The sequence below is a fragment of the Sus scrofa genome, chromosome 4 (genome assembly GCF_054392235.1).
Source record: "Sus scrofa isolate SSC_HxYL_T2T_F1_AM1 chromosome 4, Sscrofa_HxYL_maternal_Yorkshire_Landrace_v2.0, whole genome shotgun sequence".
NCBI lineage: Eukaryota > Metazoa > Chordata > Mammalia > Artiodactyla > Suidae > Sus > Sus scrofa.
The window spans coordinates 100,630,165-100,641,490 of NC_139386.1; the positions used below are offsets into that span (position 1 = coordinate 100,630,165).

General features: G+C 56.9%; 2 protein-coding genes across 7 annotated transcripts; both read left to right on the forward strand.

Annotated features, from left to right (window-relative positions):
* S100A14 (S100 calcium binding protein A14) lies at positions 1 to 2,132 on the forward strand. Its single transcript, NM_001190168.1, is given in 4 exon segments — positions 1 to 31; positions 413 to 512; positions 959 to 1,105; positions 1,329 to 2,132. Coding segments are annotated over 3 exon segments (315 nt in total). The 5' UTR covers positions 1 to 31; positions 413 to 482; the 3' UTR covers positions 1,467 to 2,132.
* Positions 2,133 to 2,942: 810 nt separating this feature from the next.
* Positions 2,943 to 10,859, forward strand: S100A16 (S100 calcium binding protein A16). Of its 6 annotated transcripts, none has more exons than XM_085020423.1 (3): positions 2,943 to 2,999; positions 8,573 to 8,750; positions 9,015 to 9,788. In XM_085020423.1, the coding sequence occupies exons 2-3, from the start codon at positions 8,598 to 8,600 to the stop codon at positions 9,171 to 9,173; spliced, it is 312 nt and encodes a 103-aa protein (XP_084876549.1). In that variant the 5' UTR covers positions 2,943 to 2,999; positions 8,573 to 8,597; the 3' UTR covers positions 9,174 to 9,788.
* The last annotated feature ends 467 nt before the right edge of the window (positions 10,860 to 11,326 follow it).

Below are 11,326 nucleotides of genomic sequence, written 5' to 3' on the forward strand. Positions count from 1 at the left end.
CCTCCTGTCCTGTCTCAGCAGCTGCCAGCAGGTAAGGAGACCCTGGGCTTTTCGCTCAAGGGGGCTGCCCCCGGTCCAGAGGGCACGAGTAGCCAAGCTTGCCCTAGTCTGCCAGCAGAGGGGTGGGGGGACCAGGTCCCAGAAGCTGATGCGTGTGTGCCTGGCACAGGGGTGAGGGGGCAGGAAGAGGTAGGTGGTAGGGGGCTAAGGTGAAGCCCAAGGGATTCCCTGTAAATGGGTTGGTCTGGGGGCTGTGACCTTAGCTCCTGGAGCCTGAGCAGCAACCAGGGCTTGTGTGGAGTTGGCTCTGACCTGAGTGAGGCACAGAATCTCTGGGGTGCAGCCAAAGGGGTGGTTGAGAAAGAAATGCTGAGTTCTCCCCTCAGCTCAGGCTCCTCCCTCCTCTGAGCAGATCATGAGCCATCAGCTGCTCCGGCTGTAGGACGACAAAACTCACCAAAGGACCAAGCGCATCGAGCAGCATGGGGCAGTGTCGGTCAGCCAACGCGGAGGTGGGCCCATTCATTCCTGGCTTTTCTGTTTCCACACTCCTCTCCTTCCCGCCGAGGGTCTGTGACCCCCGTTAACTTCTGCCTCCCTAACTTTGGCCTTGCCCTGCGCTCCAGACTCTGCCCGTGAGACCCGAACCCCCTCGCTGCCGGGTGCCCACACAGGGAGATGCAGATGGGCCCTCCCTCGAAGAGGATGCCTGGGCCTCGTGCTGGGACCTGCCCTGCCTAGAGGCTGGGGGGTGGCGGGGAGGAAGCCTTGCTCAACCCATGGCTCAGGGCAGAGGACAGTGGGGGCAAGCAGGCTGGGTGCTGGGTGCTGGAGTGGGTGGGGCCCATGTGCCTGCCAGCTGTCTTCTGTCCTGTTGGCTCTGCCGGGCTCCTGGGGAATCAAGGTGTTGTAGGGTGGGTGGGGCCTCCCTGACGTGGGGGATGTCCCTTGCCCTCAGGATGCCCAGGAATTCAGTGACGTGGAGAGGGCCATTGAGACCCTGATCAAGAACTTCCACCAGTATTCGGTGGAGGGTGGGAAGGAGACGCTGACCCCCTCCGAGCTACGGGACCTGGTCACCCAGCAGCTGCCCCACCTCATGCCGGTACTGGGGGAATGGACCCCGCCCCAGGCGGTACCCTGACTTCCCAAGCAAGTGCTCCAGGACCCCACCCACACTGCCATGGCCCCTGGCACTGGCATCCCCTGGCCCTGCCCCTTGTCAGTGCCAGGGAGGCTCAGGGCCTGCCTCCTGCCCCTGGGCAGGGTGGGGTGGGAAGAGTAGAAGGTGCCGCCTGGCTGAGTTGTGGCATCTTTCCTCCTTTCAGAGCAACTGCGGGCTGGAAGAGAAGATTGCCAACCTGGGCAGCTGTAACGACTCTAAACTGGAGTTTGGGAGCTTCTGGGAGCTGATCGGAGAAGCAGCCAAGAGCGTGAAGCTGGAGAGTCCTGTCCGGGGAAGCTGAACCTCTTTCCTGGAATTTTGGGGGGATGTTGGGGAAAGGGGACCTTAGAGCCTGTGGGCCCAGAAATAAAACTCCTCTCTCCCCCACCCCTCCGTGCTTGCCCAGCCCTCCTGCCTCACCCCTGCAGGGCTCAGGTTCAGAATGGCACTTCCCGGGGCCTCCTCTGTGTACTTTGTCCCTGGGAGTTCCATGGAGCTCATAGATCCAGGAGTTCCCCACCAGAGGGAGGCTCAGGGGGCGGGTTGGGGCCAGGGAGGGACGTGGAGGGATGCTCGAGGGTTGAGGATGGTGTAAGGGCCGAGTCTCTTAGTAGTGGGGGAAGGGCGAGAGGAGCGGAGCCACGGGAAATGATTGGAAGTGGGTGGGAATAGGGCTGGATATTCGGTACTAATGAGGGTCTCTTAAGAACCTACCTCTCCTCATCTCTTCCCCGACCCAAACTGGAGCTGTCTGTCGGCGCTGTCCCTCCTGGCCTCCAGCTCTGCCCCAGCCTCTGCCGGGGCCTCTGTCCTGGCTCAGCACAGGGGAAGAGGGCTAGCAGGGTCAGGGAGAGGCCAAGGAGGGTGACTTTTGGGAGTGAGAGGACCAGCTGGGTGCTTGGGCATTTACAGAATGATGGTCATTTTGTATCCTTTGATTAATAAAAAATGGAAAAAGTGAAAGAGATGTTGTCTTGACTGGATCCCCTCCCCCCGTCCGTGGATACGTAGGTGTGGGGGTGAATGGCAGAATCGTGGGGTGGCGTGGGCCGTGTGGGGCTGCAGTGGTTGGCAGTGGAAGGGAACTGGGGACACACTCTGCCCATGGGTTTGGGTTAAGCTGGCCTCAGCCCTCAAAGGTGGGAGACCTGGTCCTCTCTGAGGGACAGGCTACTCTTTGCCAGTGGCCTGCCTGCTGACAGGAGAGGAGGGCAGGTGTGCATGGGGGAAAGGGCATGAGCCCAGGTGGGCTGGAGCCTGGGTGACGAGTAATGAGGGCAACGTGAGGCTGAGAAACGGGCTGACCGGCCTGGGTTTGAATCCGAGCTCTGCCCCTGACTGTTTTGGGAACTTTGGGCAGGCTCTCGGAGTATCAGTTTGCTCATCGGTAAAATGAAAATATTAACAGCGCATCCCTCACAGCACTGTCAGGAGGATAAGGTGACACCTTCTGTGCCCAAGTGCCTGAGAGCCTGACACACAGTGAGAGCCAGTGAGCTGAAGTCACTGGAGTGGGGGGATGGGTCCCTTCTGGTTTCAACTGTTGCCTCTGGGATGTCAATCTGGCCTGTTTCCTTGGGCATCTGGGAGAAGGGGTGGAGGGGTTGTATCCTGAGGAATCCTCTGCTGCTCAGGAGAGGTCCTAGGGATGCGGGAACTGGAGGGGGAAGACAAGGAGCCACACTCTAGATCCTTCTGGCTTAAGTCCACAGCAATCAGGCAGGATGCCTGACATCCCCACAGCGAGGAAGTTTCTGTGGCCAGCCCGGCTGGCCTGGAATGCGAATCCAACTTGCCTGTTAGGGGCCCTGAAACTGGGCTCTCAGTGACCCAGGTGAGAGGGGCAGATGACAGTCCTTCCCTTCCTTTCTCAAAGCTGTAAATTCTGCTTAGGCCCTGCAGGGCCGGGAGGGTGGGGCTGGGGGAGTGCCGGCTTCCACCACTCCTTCTGGGACGGGGGCGGAGGGGTGTTAAAATAGGTGTGTATCTCTTTAACAAGGGCCCAACCCCAGGGCCAAGACCAGAGGGAGCTCAGTCACTACCTCCCCACCGAGCCAGCCCCGCCAGGCAGGGCTGGGAAGGAGTGGGACTGATTCTGAGAGAGCCGCGGGGAGGAGTCCTGGCTGGGCTGAGTGTGGGGAGCTGCTTGGCAGTGCCAGAGCCCAGGCCCCAGAGCCTTGCAGGAGAGAAGGTGGACCGAGAAGGCAGGTGAGCACCCCAGGCCGGTCCTTGGAGGTCCAGGGCTGCCGGAGGGGCCCCGAGGGCTGGGGAGGCCCGGAGAAGTGGCCCTGAGGAGGGGGGCCTGCCAGCGACTGGGTTGGAAGTTGTTAATAGTTAACTTTCCCAAAAGGCCCGTTTGGGAATGGAGCTTTTTGGTTGGGGTAGGGGCTGGAGAGGCCTTCAGAGGACTGAATGGGGTGGCAAGACCCCCTCCCTAGGCTGGCAGCGAACTGGGTTCCTCTCCAGGGGGTGGGCCACTGGGCAGAGTGTTTAGGAGGTTTGCCTGCAGCTGCTCTGATTTTCCCCAACAGAAAAAGGGCAGATGGGTGTTGGTGGGGGTTGGGGGGTAGCCAGACCCTGGGCACAGCCCTCACCGGGCTCTGGGGGCCATGTCCTGGGAGAGGTGGCAGGGTCCAGGAGGCGGCGGGGGCCAAGGTGGCTTCTTCCACCTCGAGATTCAGGCAGGTCCTGGCCCCGCTCTGCTCCGGGGGCTGCTCCTCGGGGGGACGTTTGGGGCCTGGGAGGAACCCTGAGCTCCAGGAGAGGGGCCTGCCTCTGCTCTGGACAGCTTCTCTAGCTCAGGATCCAGGCAGGTTCTGGCATGACTCGCTTTGCTTGGAGGAGCCACCCCACTCTAGAGCATTCCCCTGCCGCCCTGTCCGTGTGGGTGGGGGTGAGGGCAGGGGTGGTGGGAGAGGGAGCCCAGACTTTCCCCATCGGCTCGGGTGTTAGTGAGGCCTGGGGCATCAGGGGTGTGTGTGTGTGTGTGTGTGTGTGTGTGTGTGTGTGTGTCTGTGCGCGCGTGCGCGTGCACATGTCCAAATCTCCCCAAACCTAACTCCTCTGGAAGAAATTTCAGAGGAACAGTCTTCTTCCTCCAGCTTCACCCTCTGAAAGCCAAAGTGTTTGGAAGGTAGATGGATCACCCAAGCAGAGGGGGGTCAGAAGTGGCAGAATTCTTTGGGATCATGCTGCGTGAGTTCCATGCAGTGAGTCCTGTCAGGGTGGGGACAGGCGAGGCTGGCACCTCTGCAGCTGGGAAAAGAGCCTGAGCAGAGTGAACAGAGGATGGCGCTGTGTGTGGGCCACACAGACTAACTGGAAGCAGCCTTGCGAAGAAAGCATGGTGTTCCCATCGTGGCTCAGCAGTTAACAAGCCTGACTAGCATCCATGAGGATACAGGTTCGATCCCTGGCCTTGCTCAGTGGGTGAGGATCTGGAGTTGCTGTGGCTGTGGTGTAGGCTCTGATTCCATCTCTAGCCTGGGAACCTCCATATGCCACAGGTGTGGCCCTAAAACACAAGAAAAAAAAAAAAAAAAAAGAAAGCAAAGCATTACAAGCTCCGTGTAGCTTGTACCTTCGCTATTGAAGGCAATTGGGGCAATTGAGTGGATTAAGAAGGAAATGAATGAGAGAGTGAATGAGCATGAATAAAGCAGGGAGTGAATATGTGGGTAACCAATGAATGGTGGATAAATGAATGAACAAATTTGGGGTAGGTGGAAGGGACGCAGAGAATGCTATATTTAGGCTTGAGAGTGGCCTAGGCTCTAGAGGACAGATGACTAGGAGGGACAGGAGTCCAGGGACATAGCCCAACACTTGGGAATAATTTTAAGACTTCACAATAATTTAATCATTCGTGGAGATGGGAAGAGAAGGTGAGTTCGGGAGGGTGGGGTGGAGGTTCAGGGCTCCCCACTGAAGGGGACTGGGGAGTTAAGAGATGGAGGGTGAAGAGAGGCTCTTGGAGGGGTGGGGCCTGGGACTTGGGGGTGGGAGGGTGGGGCTGGAGGGGCCTCCGAGACCCAAGGAGCCTGGAGTCAGGGCAATTTGGGCTTTTGGAGAAGTCAGCAGGTGGGTGGGGTGGGGGTGGGGGCCCCTTGGTTGCTCAATGATGAGTCACCTGGGCAAAGAAAGACAGTGCAAACCCTGCGGGGGGTGGGGTGGGGTGGGGAGGTTCTTTGGAGGATGAGTCCCTCCATTGCTACTTTTTTGGAAGGCTCCAATGTACTGTCTACCCGCCCCCCAACCCTCAGGCCAGGATCAACACATGTCAAAGTCAAGGCTGGAGTTACCTCCTGCCGGAATCTTCCTGGGGAGGGGCTGGTGGGATGACCCACCACCTCCCCTCCCCCCAGCCCCATGCCTGGGCACCCTCTGTTCTGGTTGGGGGGAGGCCTGGGCAGGCAGGAGGAGCAGGTGACCTTGGCATGGGTGTGGTGGCAGAGCCTGTCTCCTGGCCCCCCGGAGAGGGAGGGAGAAAGAAGATAATGACACCTGACTATTCCCCCCTTGACACTGGTCCTTCAGAAACAGCCTCAGAAAAGCATTTGCCCACATCGTTATCTCCAGTGTTGTCCATTTGATTAGAAGAAGGTGGGTGGGGACAATCAGAAGGCCCAGGAGCCGAAGCCCAGCTCCCTGGGGTGACTGCATGCCTGACACATGTGCTGGGACATCTCCTGGGAGCTCACGTGCGTCCTGCCAGGTAGAGGCTGAGGCATGAGCTCAAGGAAGGGCCAAGGCAGGTAGGGGCGGCCATTGGGGAGGGGGGCAGAGGCACCTGCCTCCAAAACCCATTTCTTCCCTTTCTTCTCCCTGACTAGTTCCCATAGGATTCCTCACTTGGGGGAAAAAAGGTCGGGCATGGTTAAAGTCGGGGGCTCTCTGCATTGTCTCCCTGCTCCCAAGGCTGGTTGGGAGCAGGCTTGACACACTCCTTGCTGAAATGGGTGCAGCTTTCAGAATCTGCAGAAAAGCTGGTTGCCTGGGCCCCTCCCCACCCAAGGGTAGCAGGGCAGACAGTTCATGGATTGAAACATTCTTGTCCCCACTTTTTTTTTTTTTTTTTTTTTTTTTTGTCTTTCCTAGGGCAGCACCAGTGGCATATGGAGTTTCCCAGGCTAGGGGTCTAATCAGAGCTACAGCTGCCGGCCTACACCACAGCCACAGCAACATCAGATCCGAGCCACATCTGCGACCTACACCACAGCTCATGGCAACGCCGGATCGTTAGCCCACTGAGCAAGGCCAGGGATCGAACCTGTAGCCTCATGTTTCCTAGTCGGATTTGCTAACCACTGAGCCACGACAGGAACTCCATCTTGTCCCTACTTGTGAATGTAAGTGCATTTGTATGCAAGTCTTATAAAGGTATAGACAATGAACCGAACACTGTCACATAATAAATAAAGAGTACTGGAAAAAGAATGTGGCTTCTTACATTCCTGCCTCCATACTTCATCCTTCTGGCCGCAGACCAGAGGGGTCAGATGGATGAGACAGGGGAGAAGAGGGTAGGATTCCTGGTCAGAGTTGCCCCAATCTGACCCCTCTTTCTCTCAACTCTTCTTCCTTCCTGCATCCTGGCCTAGGCCTTTGGGGTCTCACTTCTTCCTCCAGAAAAAAATTTTGTGGAAAAAAAAAATCTTAAAAGGGGGGTCAGGGGCCTTGGATACCTGGTATCAGGGCTGGAAGGAGGTAGAATATTTATTTATAGAACATCTGCCTTGAGCAAGGCATTGGGCCAGGCAATGTGGGTGAGGGGAGATGCCGGGATGAAAAGCAGGGAGGTTGTATACCAGGGTTTTATTTACTTTATTTTTTGTTTTTTGTCTTTTTTTTTTTTAGGGCCGCACCCTTGGCATATGGAGGTTCCCAGGATAGGGGTCGAATTGGAGCTATAGCCAATATTCGAGCTGCGTCTTCAACATACACCATAGCTCATGGCAACACTGGATCCTTAACACACTGAGCAAGGCCAGGGATCGAACCGCAACCTCACGGTTCCTAGTCGGATTCATTTCCTCTGTGCCATGATGGGAACCCCTAGCCAGGGTTTTAAAAAGGGGTCCCCAAGTCTCTGGGTCCTATCATTTGGTTCAGAAAACACAATGGCTGGGTGTAAAAAAGCACTCTCCTTCTACCAAGGAATGTCTGGTGTCTGGGGAGACAAGATCCAGAAGGGACCACGGCCACACCAGCCAGTGCGCCCAGCCAACACTGGCTGCCTGAGAGTCTGGGGGAGGCCGGGGAGGAGGGCTCTGAGGGCAGGGTCAGGGCAGGCTCACCAGGAGGCGGGTTTGGGCAGGCCTCAGCTAGGTGGAGAGTGCAGGGCAGTGGGCATGGGAGGTAGTTAGAACGCAGGTGGCAGGGGCAGGGGCTGCGGTGGGGCCTGGCGAAGCAGACCTCCCTTCCAAATTGGATCACGGGACACCCAGATCCGGATGGTGGCTGTGTCCACCTTCCCTTGCCAGGACCCAAGGGGCAGGGCGGCCAGCTCATTCCTGGGCTTGAGGGTGGGAGGGGAGGCTCATTTGCCAGGGTTCTCTTGGGGGGGCTCGGGGCATGGGCGGCGACTCACAGAGTAGATCCGCCTGCTCCCCTCATATCCTGTTATTCAGCAGGCTGTATCCGCTTGGAATGTGAGTGCCTTTTGTCCTGGGGCGAGGGGGTGACGTGTGTAGCCTCTGGCTGGCTGCGGAGGAGGCTCTGTCTCTAGCTGTCTCCAGCTGGGGCAGAACTGAGCCTGGCTCCTCCTTAGGTAATGGGGTAGGGGGGTAAGGGTCCTTGGATCCTGCTGTGTATTTGGGGGTGAGTATGAGGGAAGATAGGCTTGTTGGGAGGGAGGGGGTGGCTGGGGGCCTGCACAAAACTTGACCTGATGGATCAGGACCTTGTCCCTTCCCAAAGAAGGGCAGCCATGTCCTGAGACCCTGGACGCCCTGCCCTGGAGCCTGGCTGAAGGAACTGGGAAGAGCCTAGGCCCCCACCGCCTGCTTTGTCACCGGGGCTGGGGTCTCAGCCAATCCTGGGGTTGGGGGACATGGCTCCTGCCCCTCCCCAGCGGAGGGCTGGGCACTGGCTCACCTCCTCTTCCCACGGAGCCTCTTGTTCTCTCTGGGGCTCCGACAAGCCCAGTGCCTGGGGCTGGGGAAGGGCCTGGAAAACCTGCTGAGGCGGTTGAGCTGGGGAGCATCTGGATGAGAACAGACACATCGCTCTCCTTCCAGGTCCAACCCCTGGCCCACCCTGGGTCCCCCTTTCCCTGTCTCCTCCCTGCTTCTGAGGAGAGCCAGCCTGGGGTGGGGCCAGCCAGCCGGAGCACCGGAGCACCGAGGCAGGGGAGACGGGGGAGGTGTGGCCTGTGGAGTCTCCTCACCTCCCCTCTCTGGTACCCAGGCCCCGCGAGGCGTGAGGCAGGGAGATGGCAGACAGCTACACGGAGCTGGAGAAGGCGGTCATCGTCCTGGTGGAAAACTTCTACAAATATGTGTCCAAGCACAGCCTGGTCAAGAACAAGATCAGCAAGAGTAGCTTCCGGAAGATGCTTCAGAAAGAGCTCAACCATATGCTGACGGTGAGGTGCCCCCACCCAAGGGCCTGCGACCCCCACCCCCACCCCCTGGCCTCCAAGCCCTTGTCCTCTCTAGGTGTCCTTCCCCATGGCCACCCCTCTCCTTTCAGAATTATCCCCCCCAAACCAGGGTCTCCACCCTGCCCAAGCCTCTGTGCTCAGGGTGCCCAGGCTTAAGCCAGCAGCTGCTCGGCCCAGACCCTGGACTCTGCCTGGGAGGGATCCGAGGAGTGGCCATCGTCATGCTGACCGTGGATTCCTCTCCAGGACACGGGGAACCGAAAGGCTGCTGACAAGCTTATCCAGAACCTGGATGCCAATCATGATGGGCGCATCAGCTTTGATGAGTACTGGACCTTGATAGGGGGCATCACGAGCCCCATCGCCAACCTCATCCGCCAGCAGGAACAGCAAAGCAGCAGCTAGAGGACCCCATCCCCCTGCCCCCACACCGTCCCCAACCCCAATGCTCTTCCTAGGCTCCCTCCTCAGCCTCCTCTGCCCACCCAGGCCCCTGTCCTCTCTTCTCTCTCTAGACCTACTGACCTTGGCTGAACAGGGGCAGAGCAGGGATGTCAGGGTCCCTTTGTGAGTTTCTCAGTCTGGGGGTGCCGCCTTGAGGGTCTCAGTCCCTGGAGCCAGCAGGCCCTGGTGCACCTCTGCAACAATGCTGTCTGGGGCCCCAAGCATTTTCCCACCTGTTCAGTCCAGCTGCCTTTCTAACCTCAGATGTTCCTGCCTGATCCTGGGTACACAGGCTCTCTCTTGACCTTTTGAGGTCAGCCTGCTTCTTCAGGTCTTCCTGCTCTCTGGGGAGCACCAGCAGAGACCTCTCCCCTTTCCCTCGGCTCCTCTGCTGAGTATGGAGACTTCCTGAAACTGCCCTGCAGCTGCCTCTGGGTCTGGGGACAGCTAAGTGGGGCTGAGTCTCCTCCCTCTTCCTCAGCCACTGAAATGGGCAATAAAGGCTGGATTTGGTGTTTGTGTCCCCCTCACCCAGTCCCTTTGTCATGTTCATTAAAACCTTTCCATTTCTGGGCACCTTCTCATGCCTTGGTGATCTTTGCCCCGGGCCCAGAGGCAAAGGGGTGGCAAGGGCAAATTGCCCAAGGAACCCCAAGGGCAGAACAAGAAAGAGGTAGAAGGGGGGTGGGGAAATGTGCCTGGGCTGTGGGATGGAAATCCTGTGAAATCAGATTGTTATGATCGTTATACAACTACAGATGTGATAAATTCATTTGAGTAATTTAAAAAATAAAATAAATGAATTAAAAAAAAAAAGAAAAGAAAAAAAGAAAGAGGTAGAACACTGGGATCCCAGCAGGTACTTCAGGCCTGGGCCAGCAACTCCTTCCTCCTCCACTGAGGGGCCAAAGGCCATATGTCACCGTCTCCGGGCCTTCAAAGCCCAGACGCAACTCATATTCAGCTTCCAGGCGCACAGTGTATGCTATTTAGTCTGCACTGCAATTCCATGAGAGAGGGGCCGTGACCTTCAGACTCGAGTCATGAATAACACTGAGACTCTGAATTCTCATTAGCCGGTTATTCTAATACACAGAGAAGTTGATGGGATAAGAAAGTGGGATGCAAAGATAGAGGGATGTGGGAGGCCGGAGTTGGAACTTGTAGCTGCTGGAGGGGACGATGCCAGCTTCTCTTGTTTCTCCCTTGCTCTTGCCCTAAGGGAGCCCCTGCCATGGAAAGACAGCACAGACCCCCAAGGGAAGGCAGAGAAATAGATCAGAGAATCCAGACTGCAGGGCTCCAGATCAGTGGTTTTCAACCTGGGGCAGCGTACCCCAAGGTTTAAGATTTTTCAAAAGATGCACAGGCATCTTTTTACTGGAATCCATTGCAGATCATCAACTTTCTAGAAGTGACCTGCCTCAGAACGGGCTTGCAGTCAAGGCCGTGCGCTGGCCTTCTTTTCCGTCTTGCCTTCACTGCAAACTTTGCCCAGTTAAAAATGAAAAGAGTATCCTTTACCTGTCCTGGGGATTATAATGCTACCTTGACTGAATGATGAAGAACCCATTTACCATATAAATATCATATATGTATATACACACACACATATAAAATGTATATAATAAAAAGTACACAAAATCAGTTTACCTGCTTAACCAATTTTAAGTGCGCATTAACTATTGTTAACTATATGCAAGTTGTTTTACAGCACATCCCTAGAACTTTTTCTTTTTTCTTTCTTTTTTTTGGGGGGGTGCACCTGTAGCATGTGGAGGTTCCCAGGCTAGGGGTCCAATCGGAGCTACAGCTGCCGGCCTATACAACAACCACAGCCACAGCAACCCGGGATCCAAGCTGTGTCTGCGGCCTACATCGCCGCAGCTCACGGCATCGCCAGATCCTTAACCCGATGAGCAAGGCCAGGGATTGAACCCTCAACCTCATGGTTCCTAGTCGGATTCGTTTCCGCTGTGCCATGACGGGAACTCCGATCTTTGGAACTTTTTCATCTTGTAGGACTGAACTTCTCTACTCTTCGACCAGCAACTCCCCACTCCTCACCCCTCAGCCCCCGGCAACCACCATTCTACTATCTGTTTCTATGAGGG